The sequence below is a fragment of the Apodemus sylvaticus genome, chromosome 10, assembly GCF_947179515.1.
Source record: "Apodemus sylvaticus chromosome 10, mApoSyl1.1, whole genome shotgun sequence".
In the NCBI taxonomy this organism is placed as follows: domain Eukaryota; kingdom Metazoa; phylum Chordata; class Mammalia; order Rodentia; family Muridae; genus Apodemus; species Apodemus sylvaticus.
Genome location: NC_067481.1, coordinates 60,462,594 through 60,484,573, shown reverse-complemented (window position 1 = coordinate 60,484,573; position 21,980 = coordinate 60,462,594). Strand labels below are relative to the sequence as shown.

General features: G+C 43.3%; 1 protein-coding gene across 2 annotated transcripts in view; it reads right to left on the bottom strand.

The window, feature by feature from the left end:
• The window catches only part of LOC127694652 (protoheme IX farnesyltransferase, mitochondrial), a 131,250-nt gene extending 112,709 nt beyond the window's left edge, over positions 1-18,541 (bottom strand). For both annotated transcript variants that reach the window (XM_052196204.1, XM_052196203.1), the window contains exons 1-3: positions 18,419-18,541; positions 11,663-11,796; positions 9,664-9,982 (exon numbers count right to left, since the gene is read on the bottom strand). In XM_052196204.1, the coding sequence (XP_052052164.1) occupies positions 9,664-9,982; positions 11,663-11,796; positions 18,419-18,461 (496 nt within the window). In that variant the 5' untranslated portion in view covers positions 18,462-18,541. The remainder of the gene's footprint in view (positions 1-9,663; positions 9,983-11,662; positions 11,797-18,418) is intronic.
• Between the last annotated feature and the right edge of the window lie 3,439 nt (positions 18,542-21,980).

Genomic DNA, 21,980 nt, shown 5'->3' with positions numbered 1-21,980 from the left:
AACTCAGGTACAAGAGCAATGGGTGGAGGCTGGATAAGCAGGCAGAGGGACAGGAAGATAACAGCAGGAGGGAATTCCTCCACTGGACAGGAAGTAAGCCCATATGCTGTGTGGAATGAGGAATAGGATAGATTTCTGAGAGTTAACAGGGATCAGGAGAGGGAGCTCAGCGCGCTCCTCCCCAGGTATGCTATGGGAACCATCTGCATCAGGGTCATCAGTTGAAATTCTGATTCCTAGGATGCAACTCAGGCCAACAGTGAAGGAATTTTGGGAGGAGATGCCCAGAAACTTGCATTAAAACAAGACCCCAAGGATCTCAAAGGCATATGACGTTAGAGAAATACTAGAGAGTTTATTGGGCTGGAATTTCAATGTTTGGGCTTTTAAAATGATGGATATGGGAACCCCGCCGCACTTTACAACTTCCCTTGGAGCCGGCTACATGTTCCACAAACCTGGCCAACATGGCAGATGAGGATCCTATCGGGAGCTTTCCTTTCCCTTCTTGTAAGGTGGTTCCTGACATTCTACCTTTGACCATTTTCATGTATGTGTCTAGAGGGTGAAAAGAGTGTAGAAGACATCTGGTGGCCCTAGGGTCACACACCGTCAAGCAGTGAGAAAGAAAGAGGTATAATGGAGGTATAATGAAACACTCACGCTAGCCTCTCAGACACGAGAGGGGAAGCTACTGCTCTTCAGAATTCCCACACAAGCAGCTGAGCCTACACTCAGTTCTGTCTTTGTTTCTGTCTCTCTCTCTGTCTCTCTCTCTGTCTCTGTCTCTCTCTCTCCCTTCTTTCCATCTCTCTGTCCCTCTCTCCTTTAAAGTTGCCAATACTGTTTGAAAATGATTTTCATCCTCAGGTGAAATTTATTTTTACCTTCATCTAGCTTCAACTACAGCATTTTATACTTAACAATGAGTTCAATCAACATGAATTGAATTTAAAACAAGTAAATCCCAAATTAATACTTACATGACCAGAAAACAGAGCAAGCTAGCTAAATTATTCATCTAAGTTAAAAGAATCTGGAGCGATGGATCAGAGGTTTAAGAGCACTGACTGTTGTTTCAGAGGACCTGGGTTCAATTCCCAGCACCCACATGGCAGCTCACAGCTATCTGTGAACCCAGTTCCTGGGGATCAGATACAGGCAAAACACCAATGCACATAAAATAAAAATAAATAAGCCATTAAAGAAAAAAGGTTTTTAAAAAAAAGGCAGAGGCAGGTGAATCTCTGAGTTTGAAGCCAACCTGGTCTTTGGAGCAAGTCCAGCAAGGATAGCCAGGGCTACACAGAGAAACCCTGTCATGAAAACCAAACCAAACCAAACCCAACCCACATCATCCCCTCCCCTCCACCCCACACGTAAATGGATTAGTTTTTGCCTGTACACAAGTCTGTGGGGCCACTGTCTAAATTGATGTGAAAGAGCCCAGCCCACAGCAGCCCATGCCAGCCCTGTGGCCGTGGTCCAGGTTATATTAAAGATCAGGCCGAGCGAGCCATAAGGAGCAAGGCAGTAAGCAGTTCCTCCATGGTCTCTGCTTTATGATCCACCTCCAGGCTCCTCCCCCAACTTCCCTTCATGAATCCTACACTATGAGATCAAATTAGCCCTTGCCTCCCCAGGTTGCATCTGACCATGTTGTGGTGTTTATTATAGCAATACAAAGCCAAGCCAGGTCAGAAATTGGTACTAGGAATAGGCTGTTACTGTGACAGTCCCGTCCCTGTTATTTCTTGAGAGGATTGTGGACGTGTTTGGACTTCAGCCTGGAAAAGCCATTGAGTTCTCAAAGCTTTTAGTGAGCTGCTCTGTAGGAATAAGAAAACACTCCTGAGAGAAATGCAGATGATGGAGGCCTGGTTTGTGAAGTTTCAGAAGGAAGCTGAGAATCACTGAAAGACTTATCAGGGCCATTTGTGAGATATTTTGTATTAAGATCCCAAGACAGTTTATGATCAGCTGGGGCTCAAGAATTAATTGTGATCAGCAAGAGACTGAAGTAAAACCTTTACTGGAAATATTGATGCTAGCTAGCTGGGACTGAAGAATCAGCTATGATTAACAACAGACCAGCACCACTGAGTTGAAATCTTCTGGGAAGTATTTCCTTGAGGGCAGAGCTGTGGTCCACAAGAGGCAAAGGCTGCATCACAAGATGGTAGTTGTGCTTGGTAATGTGCGGCTCTTCCACATCTTATGAGTTTAGGCAGCATGGACGCTAGAGGACTGAAGGGTCACAGAGCAGCCAAGGTCTGGAACCATTATGCTGGGTCAGAATGCCGGAAGAGAGGCCAGCAGAGGCTATTGGTGAAGAGGTAGCCTCAGCAGCAGTGAAGACCCCAGGAGAGTGGAGATGCTAGGGCTGGGGGAAGACAACCTGCCTGACTTCCCTGCAGGATAGACTGTAAACTGTGAGGTGAAATAAGCCCTTTCTTCCCCAAGTTACTTCTAGTCGTGGTATTTATCACAGCAATACAAAGTCAAACTAGGACAGAAACAAACTAAATAAATATGAAAATGAAGAAAAACCTGTATCTTCTTCAGTAAATGGTAAAGAGGAAACTGACTGCCTCAGGGAGTATATTTTAAATATAGGTCAGATGAGGCTTAAGAAAGTTACTGAGGGAGAGCTAACTACTCCCATTGCTTGAAAAACGGTGTCTATGTCACGCTGGGTTAGAACCTGGAGTCTTGCGTATGATAAGGAAGTACCTACAACTGAGATACAATCTTTTTCACTATTTTCATTATTTGAATAAGACCTAGATAAAAACTGGAAATAGAGGCTATCCAGACAGTATCCTTTATCCCTTCTTGTTGAGGAACCACAGAGGAGCCAAGCAGAATGATGTCTAAGGTGGGAGGACTCCGTGAAAAGGCCCCTTGCTACCAAGGCCTGGGGGTGGCTAGAGCGGCGGCAGCATCACAAATAGAAGGGCTGGAGAGGTCACTCTAAGGAGAGCAGAGTACGGCCTTTCCTCAGCACAGTTCTCTCCACCGCAAAGCAGGCAGTGTTTCTTTGTGCCCTCATCAAGTATAGGAGGTCACCTGTAACCACCATGCCTTGGCACACAGGAGCAATCCTCCAATTCAGCAGGCAGTGCCATCAGAGAAATGGCTAAACACAGACACACTTGTTCTGAGTTAAGAGAGAGGACACTAAAACTCAACACAGCACTGAGATTTCAGAAACACCAAGAAAATATCTTTTTGAGAAAGTCTCCATTCTAGATGCTGCCTCTTTATCTGCTTCCAGGCCACAGGAATGTTATATCAAGGATGTGAAGTGGTGATCGCTATTCCTGTAACTTACTTCATGAGAGGAGTCCTACTACACAGAGAAACTGCTCGATGATGAGGGGAAAAATCCAGCATGCCTGCATTCAGCCACCAGCTTATAAGCATGTGGTATCTACATGTTTATGAAGCACACACTTACTAAAGGACCCATGAGAGGAAGAAGGTGTTCATCATACCTCATTCTGTCCCCAACATGAAGAAAAACAAATGTAGTAGGAGAGCACAAGAGTGGGTCAAGACCCTGAAGAAACAACACCCGTCACAGCACAGCCAGAAACATTATGGGAGGCAATGACACGGAAATGCAAGACTCTAACCAGCAGTGGACATAACACACCAGAGGGCCTGGCCAGAAAGTGAGAAGTGACAGTCAAGAAAGCTACTGGACAGTGCCAACTCAGAGGAAATGTCCCAGACCGTAAGTAACTCACATAAGAAGAAAGAGGAGATAATCTGATCACCATTAGATTGCTGTCCTGAAAAATTCAAGAAATAATTGAAAAAATATTTTAAAAATACCCCATATCAAGTCAATTTAGTACCAAATATTTCAACCTATTTAAAACTAAACAAGAAAATTTACAAAGAATAAAAGAAGAGTCAGAGAAGTGAAGATAATGTGAAGAACTCAATACCTGCCCAAATTAAACTGTGAACATACTGAAATTCCACTTAAGATACCAGTAGGACTTCGGGTGGAAATAGGGAAGGATAGAAACAGGAAGGGCTCCACAGATAAAGCTTTATAAATTCTTAAACCTGTGAATCTAATACTGTAACATGGGCAAGGGCAGTAAACCTGGTTATAAGCTCACTGCATGCCACTAACCAAAATGCACATCCTAAAAAGAAAGAAGCTTAACATACAATATAAAGTTATACAAATATAACACTGACAAGAAGGTAAATATTTATATAGTCTTTATATGGAAAAGCTTAAATATGGTACGAGACCAGACTCTCAGAAAAATAGATTTGGTTCCCACAAAATTAACTTTTATATACCAAATATTGGCAAATTGAAAAGCATCAAATGACACACACATACTCATGTGCATGTCCACACACACAAACCAGCACTGGCTGACTATGTAGAGTCCTTGCAAACAGTAAGACAAACAGAAGGGAAGGCTGGAAGACAAGTGGATTGTCTTCAGTAAAAATATAAATTATCAATGAATATGGAACAATCATCAGTTTTAAATATAAAACAAGTTTGCATACCACTATTTTATATATTTTTCCCATTATTTATGCGATCACAGCATTAGCCAGCAGTAAGTGCTGAAGGTATGGTCGGTTGCCCACTGGGGCCAGAGCATCACCTAGCAGAACGTTCATTAGGGAAGACTGCCCACTGCCACTCCGGAAGCATGCATATTTTATCTCCAAAAGATACTTGCCTGTGTCTACCCTGGGCAATCATCTCAGATGAAAGACAAAGGTACTCTTTACAGTGATGATAATGAAATGAAAACTACCCAGACAGAAGGAAGTAAATAAACTGGGGTCCAGCCATGCAGTGGCAACCGACCTGCTCTGCCTACTCAAGCATGGGCTGCGGAGGAGCAAGAGAGGCCAGCAGGAGGGTGAGCACATCCCAAGTATATATGCACGAGAAATGCCACAAGAGGCCCGTTGTTTTGAATGATTAATATATGACAATAAAAACATGAAAAGGCATTTGTGTCTAGGGACCTAACTTTTGGAAATAAAGACATGAAAAGATAAATGAACAATAATATTAAAAATTATTCAAATGTCTTACATATATATTAGCGCCGTGTAATAACAATTAACTTTCCTTGAGCATTAATGTGTTTATATACATTATTTCTTATAAATTCTACAGTAATGCTCTCAGATGGAATTATTCCCATTTTATAGTTGAAAATGAACTTTTAAGACATCAAAAAATGTGTCAATAATTGCATAACCAATCGATATTTTACAAACGAGGGATTCCAGCTCAGTCAGTCTAGCCCTACTGTGTGAACTATTAACTTTAGACAGAGTGTGCACAGGTGGGGAGGGGCTGAAAACAGTACACAGAGATGTTAGAGGACTCAGATGGAACTCTTTATATATGACTTTCTATCTTTTAAAAGCATTCACTTCTTTTTAGTGTGTGTGTGTGCATGCATGTGTGCGTGCATGTGTGGGTGCATTTGACTCCCTACAACTGGAGCTCCCGGCCGTTGTGAGCTACACAGTATGTGTGCTAAGATTTGATCCAGGTCCTCTGGAACAGCAGCAAGTGCTCTTAACCACTGAGCCATCTGTTCAGCCCTTTTATTTTATATTCTGTCTTAAGAAATCTAAAAAAAAACCAAAAAACAAAAATCAAACAAAAAAAAAACCAACCAGAAACCTTAGTCAGCAAAATCAGAGTAAGTGTCATACAAAAAGATTAGTATGATATTAAATTCTACAAGCTAATTTACCAGAATCTATAAAGTGACAGGTGTGACTTGATAGAATTATAAGAGCATTTCAATTTTTCAAAACCTATTTGTATTTTCTTAAATACTTAATAGTTATGAGACTTAAAATACTACAGAAGGGTTTCATAAGCACATTCTTACCCACTACTCAAAATTTCAGCCTCACAGAGGCTGCAAGCAGACTCTGCAAGCAGATGGCATCACAGCCAGAGCCTGGGGGCTGCCTGGTCCGGCTACCACCGGAAACCGTGGTAAGTCACACAAAGCAATCGGAAATGCACCAGCACCCTGTTTCTACTTTTCTCTGAATCAAAAGCAGTGTTTGGGACTGTGGGGAAGGTCTACTCACTGTGGTCCCTATCATCTTCAGCAACAGCTTCATTTATTGGTTCCAATAAACAATCCATTTAGTATGCTGGCCTTGGGAAATCCAACTTTTCAGCACAGATGTTCGTCAGGAAAAGTCCTGCTTTTTATTAACCTATATTCAGCCTAAACTCAATTTAGTCACCACAACCTCTTATGATCCTAATCCAAATAAAATTTCCTCACCCTGGTGTGGAACACCCTGTAATAAACTGCAAAAACATATTGTAAATAGTTCAGCTGGCAGGGGGCTCAAGTGAGGCCTATTACTCTTTTATGAACTATGTCTTACACACACACACACACACACACACACACACATCTTCAAATGGCATTTGCACAAGCAAAGGTTTGGCCTATGTCCTAGTAGAAGTGTCAAGGATTCCGGCTGCAGCTTAGCCTGCCTTCCTACAAAGGAAATCTAATCTGATCAGTGTATAGCCCTTCTTTGCCATGTTATAGCTATAAACAGAGGAAGCACAGAAGACTCATTCTATAATGTGACTGCTGACTCCCCAAAATTCGTGTCTCAGCTGCCATTAGCTAGAAATGAATTTTCTAAGATGTTAAGAGTCCAAGAGAATTCAATTTGCATATATCAGGGATCTCCTTAAAGAAATACCCCTGCTGACTCCAGGCTGCATGAACTCAAGCGATAAACTAAAGAGGGAAGTACGAGGTGTGTCAGATGAGAGTGCTAGGGGTCACTTCAGGGTACTACCTCTTTAAATGGAATAAGCAGAAGGAAATGGCTTTAATTCAATTAGTCACATGGGATAAATAAAATCATATGAGGGAAATGTATGACCCCAGGTCTCTTCCACCCATGGCAGTAGGTGAGGTGACAGCCCCCTTTCCTTGAACATCTCGCTTTTGCATGCCTCTCTTGTGTGGTCCAGGTTCTGCCCCGATGCCTTTCCTGTGGCCAGCTGTCCTACCCAGCAGCTCTGGCTCTCAGTAATCAAGCTCTCTCCAGCAGCAGCCACACCGTCGCACTGGCACTGAGCTGATGACTTCGAGCCTGCCTCCCCTGGGTTTCTCAGTATAAAGGTAACAAGGATGCAACACCTACACCCTGTGTTACACCTCACACATGCAGATCTCCGGGTCGGGTCCTAGACTCACCCAGGGTGGCTGAATTCCCAGCACAAGGCAAGAGATGACCATGTTAACAAGCATGCCCTCAGTGCTCCTGACCCCGATGACCCTTGGGAGCCACTGCATCCATGCACGCTGAAGAATAATAACTAAGATATTAAATGATTCAGACATCAGGTTTTCCATCGTAAACCCTGCCCTATCTGGAATGCCAACTCAGATATATAACTACATAAGCCACATAAAACGAAAACAGTATAAGAGCCAGAATAAAGGAAAGTTGTAGAAAAAAAATGACCTTAAATTAGTCACCCTTTATTTGTTACTAATGAAATACTCATGGGATAAACCTCTAAAACTGAAGTAGATTATTCGAAGCAGGTTCTGTGAGCATTTAGAAAAAATTTCCTGACTCACCGGGCAGTGGGCACTGACTTCCTGACCTGCTACAGCCAGGCTTCTGAGCTGTCCTCCTGCATCTGCACTGTGCTCCAAGTCTTTCCTCGTGGGGAAGGCTCTGCACCTCTGCTTATGACAGAGTCCCCTCTTGTTTTCCCCTCCTCTGGCCATCTGCTTGCTTGCAGGCTCCTTAGCAGGCCTCCGTAGGAACCAGAAGGAATGACCTTAAGGAACTCCATCCATCCGCCATGGGCTGTCTGCTCTGCTCAATCTACCTACCTTCCCCCAACACCTGCTCTTGACTGTGACTCTCTGATAACTCCATCTGAAGGCGCCTAGCACTTCCAGAACGCAATTCTGTCTGACTTCTGTTCTCTGAAGTACCTTGCCCAAAAAATGCTAAAACCAAACTCACATTTCCCTCATTTCCATTTCTTTCTTTTGAAAAAAAAAAAAAGTGTAGCCCTGGCTGACTGTGAACTCCGAGATCAGCCTGCCTCAGCCTCGGAAGCCCTGAGATTAAGATGCGACTGGGCACCAATAAAACCTTCTTTAAGCATACAGGAGAGTCTGGCTCAGCAGGACTGTGAGCCATGTGGCCTAAATCCCATTTCTAGTGAGACAGATAACAGATGATGGCAAAACTTTGCAGATTGAACAAACATACAAGTACGTAACCAGAGCCTTGAACTAGGCCTTTGTGCCATGAGGCAGTGAGCCCTGCCTAACCAGGAGTAAGACAGGATAGGTCTGAACTCACTGTGAGTAAGACAGGACAGTCTGAACTCACTGAAGGGAAAGGCAAGTGGGACACAGTGAAAGACAACACTGAGGTGCCACCAACACAATCCTGAAGAATGGATCTGAAACGCTTGCAATGAACATGCCTGATGGTAAGATGACGCCACGTCTCTGTAATTATTCGGACAGGAAGAAGGGCTACTTTGCTTGGGTCCCAGTGACAGAATCCTGGGCATACAGCACTTGTGAGCGAAGGGCTACTTTGCTAAGGTCACGGGGACATGATCTGGCTAAAGCACTCCTGGGTGGAAGAGCCGCTTTATTCAGTTTCAGTTTAGCTCAGTTTTGAGAAAGCCCCTTCTGTCATCAAGGCCCCACTTCTTAAAGGTTTCATAACCTCTCAAGCTGTGTCACTGGCTGCGGACAAAGGCTGGAGACAAATGGACTCATGGGAATCATTTCATATCCAAACCACAGCATTCCCTGCCCCGTGGGCTCATGGCCATCTCACAACACAAAATGTACTCAGTCTAACTTTAACAGTTCAAAATTGAGACTGAGAAGCTGTACACAGTAGTATATGCCTGCCATCCTGGAAACTGGGAGACTGAGGCAGGACTTTCATGTGCTCAAGGCCAGTTGGAACTATTGTGTGAGATTTGTCTTTTAAGAGGGAACCCGGGGGTGTAGAGTAGCTCGGTTAGTGAAGTATTTGCTACATATGCAGGAGATTTGAGTTCAAATCTCCAGCTCCCACATAAAAAGCCCTTGTGGCTGTGCATGCCTGTAATCCCAGCACAGGAAAGGTGGAGACAGCAGGATCCCTGAGGCTCACTGGCCAGTCCGTGTAACCACATCAGTGAGCTTCAAGTTCAGTGAGAGCCTGCCTCAACTAGTAAAGCAGAGGGTGACTGAGGAAGACATCCAGTGTCAACCTCTGGCCTCCACATGAGCACCAGCATATACAAGCATGCACACAAAAGAAAAGGTGTAATAGTAACCAAGGGTGTAAGAGGCAAAGTGGAGAAAAATACTCAACATTTGAGAGAGGGGTCTACTAAGGTGTATGGAGTGCAAACTAACACAAAAATCGTTTTCAATGATCAAACTGGCAAAAATCAGTAAATAGCACATATACAGGGTGGTCTGCACTCAGCTGTGTCTGCACACAGTCATGTGTAAGTAAAATTCAGAATATCTGAGTGTGAAGGAAGAAAAAATCATGAGTGTCAAAGTTTAAGAGGCAGTAAATACAGCTCAGTAGAAATAAAGAAAGTATCCAAACAGCAGGTACCTGTGAGTTTGATCTTGGACAGGCGGGCTAAAATGCCAGGCAGATCATCACTGTGAAGCCTCATCTCTTTCCACTGCTTCTCTTCCGTTTTCTCTTTGGCTGTGTCAAGGGAATGGTCCACTGTGGAGGTCGCCTCCAGCTCCACTGACTCCTCATTTGGCTTCCGGGACAGAGGCAGACTGGGAGCTGGGAAAGATGGCAGCCCATCCACTTCTGCTCCAGCCTGCCCTGAAGATGTGTGTTCAAGGAAAGGAGAAGCCGGTGGCTCTGGCTTTGGTTTGACTCGCTGGCTAAGGCCCCTGTGCAGTTGTGTGACATACTAGACAGACAGACAGACAGACAAATAGCACACGTTACTAAAAGTGAGGATGTTGGCTAATGTCTTCCACCTGTCATATTTTTATGGTGGAAGCGTCCTACATTTAAGACTTGTTAGCATGGCAAGCACAACAGTGTGTAAAACACAAACATCAGCATTGAGAGATGCAGAGGCCAAGTTAACGTCTTGGCTATGGTTTTACATTTGTGGTTTAGAAAAATCCAGGCATCTAGGTTTCTGGCAAAGAACATACATCTGTTATTCACTGACCTTTCCAGAGAATGGGCTTTCTAAATACAAGGAAGCCATCTATAGATATTGCCAAGGTCATCTTTGGCCCCATGAGCTCTAAAGCAACTGCCCAAGGGAGTTCACTGGAAGGCCTCACAAGGCCTCTTGACTTCAGCCACCACGGGGGATGTGTGGGAATGCAGGATGTGGGGTTTGGGATGCAGCAAGGACATTGGTTGTGGATTTGTTGATAGTTTTGCCTATCACTCACCAACTAACAAAAATTGGTAATTACCAGTGACATTATGAGACCCCTTATTTCTCATATCAATATATACTTCAGCTAATCTTCCCAACAGTATTTAAAGACAGTTCATTATTTATGACTCTTATTTATAAATGAGAACATCAAACTTCTAAAATTGACAAAAAAGAATTTTAGTAAGATTTTGCATTCTTTAAATTTTTAAAGTGGGTATTTTAAATGAAAGGGTAAGATGATTCCAAATAGAATACTAGACTATGAGTTTGGGAGCCATCCACAGTAGCGCTATGAATTTCCAACTGTATTCTCTGATCCTTTTCTATACGACTGAGTTCATGATGCTGCTGCAAGCTCATGGTGTGTCAGCATGTATACAGGCCTGTAAAAGAACTACATCACTGGTGCCCCTGTAATAGCATTGGCAAGTTACAAGATCTTTATTTTAGTTGACGCATAGTTTATGTGTGTGTATGTGTGTGTGTGTATGCATGTTCACACGTAGAGAGGGTACAAACAGTCACAGGTCAGCCTTGAGTGTCTCTCCTCAGGAGACATACATCTTATGTTTTGAGGCAGTCTCATGAAGTGAGCTGAGTTGCTGGCCAGTGAGCCCAGGGACCCTGATTTTGCCCCTCTGAGCTGAGATGGCAGGTGCTCACTAGCTCCACGCCAAGCTCTCTGTGTTGGTTCTGAGGATCGAACCCAGACCTTCATGGTGGCTTTACTGATTGAACTGTCCCCCAGTCCCTCAGAAGTAATGCTAAAGACTTTTCAAATGCACAGATGCTCTAAGAAAATAAAGGAGTCACACTGTTAAACAACTACTTCTGTATTACTGACGTATTTACAGAACTTCAAAGAATGTATAAAAGATGCATCATACAAGTTCAGCTTTTCCTAATTTTAGCCTGGTCGAAATATGCCATAAGTTTTCAATCTTTCTCCAAACTTAATCAATAAATTCAAGATCATATATTTAACCTCAAATGCCAGAATTATTCTGGTTTCAGTTAAGAATAATCAAAACAAGAGATTAAAGTTTTGGATAAACTTAAGAGAACACTAAATAAAAGCCCCTTTCAAACAGTACTTCCTAAAACTTTTCTTCTAATAGGAATCTTTGCAACCCCCATGCCCAGAAAAAAGCAGAGGCGGAAAGCAACTGAAGGGTGGCTTCTACTTACCATGCGCTTGAGGAAGCTCAAGTGCTGGACCGTGACCCACTGATTATTGACATTCCTGAACAGATGTGTGACCCTGTGTGGCAATCCCTGTATAGCTCTTCTCTCTAAATGCCAGACGCATCCTCCTACTGAGCCTGAAACAGACAGACAAGGAAAGGAAGATGTAGAAATGACAGCTGCTTACTCACAGTGCCCACATCCACCTAGAGGCAAAGCCAAGGGGACTGCTGCTCTGCATGAGGCTGGGCCTCAAACCACCTCTACCTCCACCCAGGAATAAGTGGCACTCATCAGCCTCAGGCTTAGGTCAGGGACAGACTTGAGGAGGACTGGGGAAACATTACTCTCACACCATAATGTATACAAGAATTCAGTGGAGAGTTGAGACTATCACACTGTAGATGTTTCTAAAAAGAAAATACAACTCAGTGACTTCACTTTTTAAAAAGTAGAAAAGGTGGCATACATCTTTTCTTACTAAATGCCAGTAAACTGAGATGAAGGTTTCCATTTCGATTTTGTTTGCTTAGTTAATAGTAGAATATGACCAGCAACCCAGTTAGGAATGATAACTTTACTAAACTTCTCAATTCAACATGTGACTATACACACACACACACACACACACACACACACACACACATCAATCACCCCCTTGCTTACCCTCTAGGTCCCCATTTGATCTTTTTTAAAGTGTCTCTTCTCATGGCTTCTCATGGGGACACTCTCAGCCAACCATTGAACTGAGCACAGGGTCCCCAATGGAGGAGCTAGAGAAAGGACCCAGGAGCTGAAGGGGTTTGCAGTGCCATAGGAGGAACAACAATATGAACCACCCAGTACCCCCAGAGCTCCCAGGGACTAAACCATGAACCAAAGAGTACACATGAAGGGACCCATGGCTCCAGATGCATATACAGCAGAGGATGGCCTTGTTGGACACCGAAGGGTCCTGGGTCCTGAGAAGGCTAGATGCCTCAGTATAGGGAAATGCCAGAACAGGGAAGCTGGAGTGGGTGAATTTGTGAGCGGGGGTAAGGGGTGGAGGGGGAGGGGTTAGGGGATTTTCGGGGTGGAAAACAGGAAAGGGACAACATTTGAAATGTAAATAAAGACTATATCTAATTTTTAAAAAAAGGAAAAAAAAAAAAAGAAAAAGAAAAGGTCCCTCCTAGAGTTATCCAAGCAGTAAGAGCTGTGAGGTAAGAGGAGATTCTTGTGTGGCTGCCTGCAGGTGCACAGGGAACTGTAGGGGTGCAACTCTCCTGAGCTATCCATTACCCGTACTGGGAGAAGTGATGCCCAATTCTCCCCCACTGCTGTAGGTAACCCCTCACTGGTACTCCTGTAAGTATTCAAATAAACGCACTGGCACAAAGTTATATTTAGGTAGACTAGTTTCTTGCTCAGTCACCCTATGTCCTATTTGAGGTGAATGGACATTCATGTCTCCACACATACAACATAATTATCTGTCAGTTTATCTAAACAATACTGTGGTGATTTAAATAAGAATGCCCCCCATAGGCTCATATATTTGAGTACCTAGGTCCCAGTTAGTGGAACCGTTTGAAAGAATTCAGAGGTATGGCCTTGGAAGAGGAAGTGTTAATAGGGGTGGGCTTTGAGTTTCAAATGTTCATACCATTCCCAGTTACTTACTGTATGCTCTCTCTCTCTCAGCACTCTCCCTCTTTCTCTCCCCACCCACCTCTCATGATAGTCACAGACTCTAACTCTCTGCAATCTTGAAATCTTGAGCCACAGTAAATTCTTTCTTTTATAAATTACCTTGGTCATGGTGTCTTTTCAGAGCAACAGAAAAGTAACCAAGACAAGACAAACTGTCCCTAAAAAAACTGTCCCTAGTTATTAATCTTTAACTCATTTCTGAAGCTCCAGTACGCCTATATCTGATTGCTTTTGGTGTCTCCAAGTGAATGGATAGCCCTATGTCTAAGGCCATTTCTTTCTCACATGCACCTCTATCCTTTATTGCAGGTTTCAGGAGCGAGCATCTTGAACTCTTCCTTTCTCACCTAATGAATCAAGTCCACTCAACGCTGACATGCCTGTCAACTCTGTCCCTCTCTTTCTATCCCACCGAAAGACTCTATGATCTTACATTGGAGCCTCTCTTTCTTTTTTTCTTTCTTTTTTTTTTTTTTTTTATGGTAGAGTGAGTTATCAGGGTATATTTTTTTTTCTTTTTTTTTTTTATTCGATATAATTTATTTACATTTCAAATGATTTCCCCTTTTCTAGCCCCCCCCCCACTCCCCGAAAGTCCAGTAAGCCCCCTTCTCTTCCCCTGTCCTCCCACCCACCCCTTCCTACTTCCCCATTCTGGTTTTGCCGAATACTGTTTCACTGAGTCTTTCCAGAACCAGGGGCCACTCCTCCTTTCTTCTTGTATCTCATTTGATGTGTGGATTATGTTTTGGGTATTCCAGTTTTCTAGGTTAATAACCACTTATTAGTGAGTGCATACCATGATTCACCTTTTGAGTCTGGGTTACCTCACTTAGTATGATGTTCTCTAGCTCCATCCATTTGCCTAAGAATTTCATGAATTCATTGTTTCTAATGGCTGAATAGTACTCCATTGTGTAGATATACCACATTTTTTGCATCCACTCTTCTGTTGAGGGATACCTGGGTTCTTTCCAGCATCTGGCAATTATAAATAGGGCTGCTATAAACATAGTAGAGCATGTATCCTTATTACATGGTGGGGAATCCTCTGGATATATGCCCAGGAGTGGTATAGCAGGATCTTCTGGAAGTGAGGTGCCCAGTTTTCAGAGGAACCGCCAGACTGATTTCCAGAGTGGTTGTACCAATTTGCAACCCCACCAGCAATGGAGGAGTGTTCCTCTTTCTCCACACCCTCTCCAACACCTGCTGTCTCCTGAATTTTTAATCTTAGCCATTCTGACTGGTGTAAGATGAAATCTTAGGGTTGTTTTGATCTTACACTGGAGCGGAGTAATAGCAATCAGAGTGGAGACGGTCATCCAGCCTTTATGCATGTCCTTTCTTTTACAACTCATGATTCATAGATTGCACCCTTAAACCTCCCTAAACAACACCATCATCTTGGTCCAAAGGTTCAAACTGTGCCTGTATTCAAACCAGCATACCAAACATATATTACACACACAAACGTGGATATCTACTTTATCATAGCAATGCTGCTTCATGACTTCACAACTAAGCATACTACACATAATTGAACCAACTTTATTTACACTGTTTCCTTGTATGTAATCTATTCTCTGCTTATCAAATGTTCAATCTCTTTCCATGGTCCTATCATGTTATAACATGTTTTATGACAGCACTTTTTTCTTTTATTCTTCTCTCCTATATTACATCCTGATCACTGTTTCCTCTCCCACCCCAGCCTCCCCTTTCCTCCAAATCTACTCCTCCTCCATTTCCCTTCAGAAAAGGGTAGGCTTCCCACGTGCTTATCAAACAAGCATAGCATAGCAAGTTACAATAAGTCTAGCACATCCCCTCATATTAAGGCTGGACAAGGCAACACAGTAAAAGGAAAGGGGTCCCAAGAGCAGGCAAAAGAGTCAGAGACAGTCTCTACTTCCACTGTTAGGCATGCCATAAGAACACCGAGCTATACAACCATAACATACACAGAGAGGGCTTTAGTAAGACACATGCAGGCTCCCTGATTGTCTGTTCAGTGTTTATGAATCCCTATGGGCCCTGGTTAGTTGATTCTATGGACCATGTTCTTATGGTGTCCTTTGAACTCTCTGGCTCCTACAATCCTTCCTCTTCCTTTTCTATGGGCTTCCTCAATCTCTGCTTAATGTTTGGCTGTGGGTCTCTCTACATCTGAGATCTTCCAAATGCAAACTGTTCCCATCTGTTATAGAACGCAGTGCTCTGAATAAACAGCCTCCATCTTCATCAGACTGGCAGTGCCTGCTTGCAAGAGTTCATCAGGGTCCAGCTTGACAGCTGCTGACACTCCCTCACAGAAGGGTTGGGGAGGACTTGGACCCTCACCTGAGATTCCAGCCACTCCTCACAACCATTTGTTTGCAACCTGTCTTAACAGCATGTGGCCTCAGGGCTTAGAGATTCTAGAGTAATAAGGCTGGGAAAGGTTCCCTTTCATGGCTATGGGGAAGCCATCATCCACATTGGGTAGAAACTTGCAAGTGCAGCTGCTTTGAGATCCCCTCCTACTCCTGCTAGTAGCCCCCTCACCCCTGTCCTATAAGCAACCCAATGAAAACAATGGCTCCCTAGGCTGAACTCTGGTGGAACCATACTTTGGTTTTTGATTAGGACAGTATGATGAGAGAGTAGGCATTGTTTCCATCTCCCCAAGGAAAGATTTCTCAAAACACCATCATCATAGTGTTTAGTTCTTTGATGGCAGAAGTCTCTCCTTTAGTCCACACAGCTCCTGGACACTTGCCATATAATAAAGTGAAATGATGTTTGACAACTGACTAGCCCAAGTAGACTTCCTGAACTGTGAGAACAAGTCCTGCCCTTGGAAATACAAGGCTATTATCTGAAAGTAGAGGTGAGCCAACTGGCACTGAAGTCATATCTTTAAATCACAATTATGACATGCTTACTTTCAAGTGAATGGCTACATGTTTGCCTTGGAACCACCCTGGAAATTTGTTCTAGATTAGATAGGCCAAGCTGAAATTTTACAGAATGGCAGTACCACCACCACCACAGTGAGGGGTAGGTAGGGCACAGCTTGGAAACTGTAATTTGTAAATGATGGCAACACTTGGTTTTGTCAAAATACATCAAGTGTCCATGAACAAATACATAGAAAAATGAAAGCTATTTCAGGCCTGAGTAAACACATGAGAATACACTTTAAGATACACAGGACTTTCAATGAGATCTGAAGCGATAATCAGAACACTTATACTGGACTGTGACTATAAGGCTTTGTAAATCAACTAAGGAGACTTAAAGTTCCTGAACCATATTTAATGGAAATGAGAAAAACTTGAACTTTTATGAGCCAACTCAGAAGTAACTGCTAGTTACTTAACAACCCTAATGATCCTTCTCTGCCAACTCTTCCCATCAAACTTCTGAGAGGGATCTTGCATAGATTTACACATGAGCAGATTTTCCTGAAGAAATGCTCAATTTCAGAAAATTAGTTATTAGTTCCCTCTATTCTACCATTCCAGAGTCTGATCCTAGAACAGAGGCGTCATTTGCAACCTATCTCCTAGCACTATGAGATTCAAGAATCAAAACAGAATTGTCCTATAAGAAGCTGAAATACTGAACAGAAGGATAGAAAGAAAGGCTCCTCTGAGGAATATGTATACAAAGAAGCTTCAGTACAGAGAGAATAGTCAGGCACTAAGATGAGTCCTCTAACCGTGAGTACCAAGGGTCAGCATCAAGGAATACTCACAATCAGTGATTATAGAAAGTAACAAAGAAGTGACTCAAAAAGGACTCACAACTGACACCACCACCACCACCACATACACACACAAGAAAGAACGCACAAACTTTTTATTTTATAAAATGAAAGTCATATAAAAACAGAGGTGTCCAAAGAGTCTCCATTACTCTTCTCCCAGCTTCAACAATTACCATGTACTGCCCAACCTTGTCTCTTGTACCCACCCTTCCACCTGCTGCCCTAGTTTATGAGCCAGAAGGTACCTTTGAGATCATCTGGCTCAGTTATCTCATTATAAACACATAAATGGTTCATTAGAGAAAGTCAAATGATCTGCACCGAGATCATACAAATTCATGGGAGAAAAGAGCTTCACAGAAGCACGGTGATCACCACAGTCAGCCAGACACTGTGGGCGGTGTGTATGTGACAGGAAGGCATACAGCATAGTTCTGGGATGTGAGAAGGTACACCTTAATGTCTACTATCTTGTCTGTGCTATGGGACACTTTGCCATCATCCATGGATACTAGCTTCAAAACCACCCTCCTCTTTAGTGTTTCTACCAGCACAATCTCATTCATTCACAAATGACTGAGCATCATCTATGCCCACAGACATTGTTCTGGACACGGACAGTGGTGAACTAGGGAGGCAGTTGATCTCTACCTTCACAAAGTGTATCTAACTGGGAAAAAATATGCACAACTGTATGGCGTGCGTGAACAATTACAGCATGTGTTAACCATGATAAACTAATATGATAAAAGAAAGATAAAGACTCCTATTTTACGTAGAGTGCTAAGACTGGCCTCTCTGAAAAGGTAATATAAGACTTGCTCAAGAGTTTGTGATAAATATACATCTGTCAAAAGTCCTTCTGATGGAAGGAGCCATACTGATGGTACAGCGCCGTCTCAATGGGATTCAGTTGGCAGTTATCATTATCATGGTTATCATCGTAACACTGTAGGCTGGGAGACAGCTTCTTATGAGGGCAGGTGCGCCTCATGTCATTAAAAGGCAATGACTAGGAAGCGCGGCTCTCATATGCCAGGTTTGTGCAGATCATGGTTTACCCCGCCCTCCAGCTTGCACTGTCTGAAACTCCAGAGATCACTGGACATCAAACGTTAGGGACCACCTGGCCTACGGTGCAAAGCGGGTCCACAGTTCTTGGCCTCGTCCCTTCAGGTTACCCTAAAGGTCACCTCCCTGCCAACTGAAAAGCCAAGGGCTTCCAAGGTTGCAGGCAGCCGGAAACACGGTCCCGCGCGTGGCAAAAAGAAAGCAATTCGCCCACGATCGTTCCCAATCGGGTACAATACCTGTGAGGAGGCGCGAGGAAATAGTGTGCGGGGACACGGCCATAATGCACTGGTGCAGCAGTCCCCAGGACCCTCGCGTCCTCTCGCCTCACCGGCTCCTGGGCGCCGCCATCTTGCTAGCCCGCCCCCTGAGTGAGGCGGGACTTCCATCGTCACTTCCGGCTCCCAGTAGTCCCTGAATGCTGGGCTACCCGAGTTCAGAAAGTTCCGATGGTGGGGCCTTCGCCTTCCCCTCTGCGTTCCCGGCAGATACTCCAGACCTAGACAAGGTGAACGCGATGCTCCAGAGGGACAATTCGCCGGAGCTCGCGGGTGGAAGGCATGTGGGGCGGGGTTAGGTCTATGGAGTCGGGCCCGGATCGGCAGTCCCCTGAACTTAAGAAGAAATGAATGCCTCTTCAATTGTCAGCCAGGCTGATCTTGCACAGCCTCTTGGCTTCTCGTGGAGTTTGGTAGGTAAAAGAATGGGGAAGAAAGGAACTTTTTAAAAGAGCGAAGGCAGTTTGTGCTTGCTTTCAGCGAGGAGGAGAGATCTCTGTGGCTCACCTCAGGTGCTAACCAGGGGCCACTGAGACAGGAGTTTGTGTAGGAGCATGCACTGTATTTCTGCAGTAAGAACTGGTCATTGTGAGAGCCATCCTGATAGGGATAAGGTAGAAAGCGCTATGAAATGAGGTTAACATTTCTGTGAAGTGGGCTAAAGAAAGGCTTTGAAGAACCAACTTGCTGCTCACTAGAAAGAACTGTGAGATTTTCCCGGTTTACCAGGAAGACAGAGCAGAGAATGTGATTCTCTGAGGCCCATCACGATTCATCACTTCGGATCTAGGGTAATGGTTGCCATCAAATTAATGTTAAACTAAGGAAGAAAAGGATGGATTTCTGGTGAATAACTGAAAAGTTAACAACTTTGTTTGATCCACTGTTTTGCAAGCACTTTGAACATGCCTTGATAAATGAAATATCACGAAGTGCAGGCCTTAAATACACAAATGAAAAAGCACAACTTGGGATATAATCACACCTAATTCACCAAAGCAGTGCTATAGTTTCCAGTGCTGCTTTGATGAATTAGGCCTTCTTCTTTGCAGCCATCTTGGTTAATTAGAGGAATGCTGGTCATCATAAATTAGCCCATTACAAACTAGACCTCCGATGCCTAGCTGTATGGTACATGATATGGAACCTGAGGGCTAGAGAGATGGAATGATTCAAACAGTAGATTGTTCACCAATGTTTCCTGTCTCTTTATAGTTGTCTCTTAAACTTTGTGTTAGTGGTAAGCCTGAATACCTCGAAGATGGCTATAAGCAAAATTAATCAATAGCAGGAGTTGGCAAGTTACTGAAGGAATAGGAATCCTGACACATTGCTTGTGGGAATCTAAAATATTGTAGACACTTTGGAAAAGCAGTTTAGGTGTTCCCCAAAAAGTTAAACTCAGTGCTACCTCATGACCCAGCTGTGCCTTTCCCAAGTATATTCCCAAGACAAATGACAGCATCCGTTCACTCATAATATCCCAAAGTGGATATAACTTAACTTATATATCAACCGATTATACATATTCTGTGATGTATCCACATACAGGCCTGTTTGCCATGAAATGAAAATAAAGTGCAAATACATACTACAACCATGAAAACAATACTAAATTGAAGAAGTCAATCACAAAAGACCATGTATTAGATAGTTTCCATGTATATGAAAATTCCAAAATTCTTAAAGCATTAAAGAGAGGCAGTAGGTAAGTAATTTCCTAGTGCTAGTAGAAGGGGTAGAGAGAAAAGAGGAATGTTGCTGATGGGTACAGGGCTCATTTAGATAGAGAAAAAATGAAAATATTCCTAAATCGATTGCGGTGGTAGTTGTACAACTCTCAATATACTTAAAACTTTGGTGTAGACAGTTTATACCATTTTTTAGGTGTGAAAGCTTTATGAAGATAGTTATATATAATTGTCTTCATATATTTCATTCATACATGAATATATGACAATAATAGGTATTGTCTTATTGAAATAATGTAAGTCTCTGCCTTAGGGTTTCTCTTGTTGTGAAGAAGCACCGTCCGTGAGCACAGCAGCTCTTACAAAGGAAAGCATTTAATTGAGGGTGTGGCTTATAGCTCAAAGGTTTAGTTCATATCATCATGGTGGGAAGCCGAGGGCACTCAGGCAGGCAAGGGGCTAGAGAGCTAAGAGGTCTACATCTGCATCTGAAGGTAGCAGGAAGAGACTGCCATACTGAGCGTGGTCTGAGACCTCAGTCCACCCCTTAGTGACACACTTCCTCCAACCAGACCATACCTCCTATTAGTGCCATTTCCCATGGGCCTATAATAAATAGACTCTGATTATATCAAGGGATAAAGAATTCCCAGTATCGGCACCTCACTTCCAGAAGATCCTGCTATACCACTCCTGGGCATATACCCAGAGGATTCCCCACCATGTAATAAGGATACATGCTCTACTATGTTCATAGCAGCCCTATTTATAATTGCCAGATGCTGGAAAGAACCCAGGTATCCCTCAACAGAAGAGTGGATGCAAAAAATGTGGTATATCTACACAATGGAGTACTATTCAGCCATTAGAAACAATGAATTCATGAAATTCTTAGGCAAATGGATGGAACTAGAGAACATCATACTAAGTGAGGTAACCCAGACTCAAAAGGTGAATCATGGTATGCACTCATTAATAAATGGATATTAACCTAGAAAACTGGAATACCCAAAACATAATCCACACATCAAATGAGGTACAAGAAGAAAGGAGGAGTGGCCCCTGGTTCTGGAAAGACTCAGTGAAGCAGTATTCGGCAAAACCAGAACGGGGAAGTGGGAAGGGGTGGGTGGGAGGACAGGGGAAGAGAAGGGGGCTTACGGGACTTTCGGGGAGTGGGGGGGGGCTAGAAAAGGGGAAATCATTTGAAATGTAAATAAATTATATCGAATAAAAAAATTAAAAAAAAATTTTTTTAAATCAAATATTGGTTCTGAATTGAAAAAAAAAAAAAAAAAGAATTCCCAGTATCAAAGAGGAATCATGGTTGCTTTAAGATAGCATAATTTCATCCACCCCCACCTCTTACTTTGTTTTCTAGAGTTTTGGACAGTAGGATGGCTGTGATGCCCATACGGGAGAAGTAAAAGAAGAGCCTGCTGGTTACGTTCTGGAGAACTTTTTTGTTGTTGTTGTTTCCTGAACATGTGCAGGGAGGTATTCTTTCTGCCTTGCCTGTTTTGTTTCCAGGAAGCAGAGTTGGGAATGAACCCTGGAGCTGAGACAGCCGTCCAAAGCTATAACAAGCCTGAAGAATAAATAAACGCCAGTTTCTTGCATCCGGGGTGATGCATTCAGTGAACGGCCTAGAGGGCTGAACAACCTGCATTAAAGCTTGCTGCAGCTACATATGAGACAGAGACAACTGAGATTGTGGCAGCTCTCCAAAAAGGATGCCGTCCGTGCCCAGTGACAAAAGGCAAAGTCAAATAGAGTGCGAGTTTGGTTTGTACTTTTATTTTTTCAGACGACCTCAGTATGTAGGCTACAAC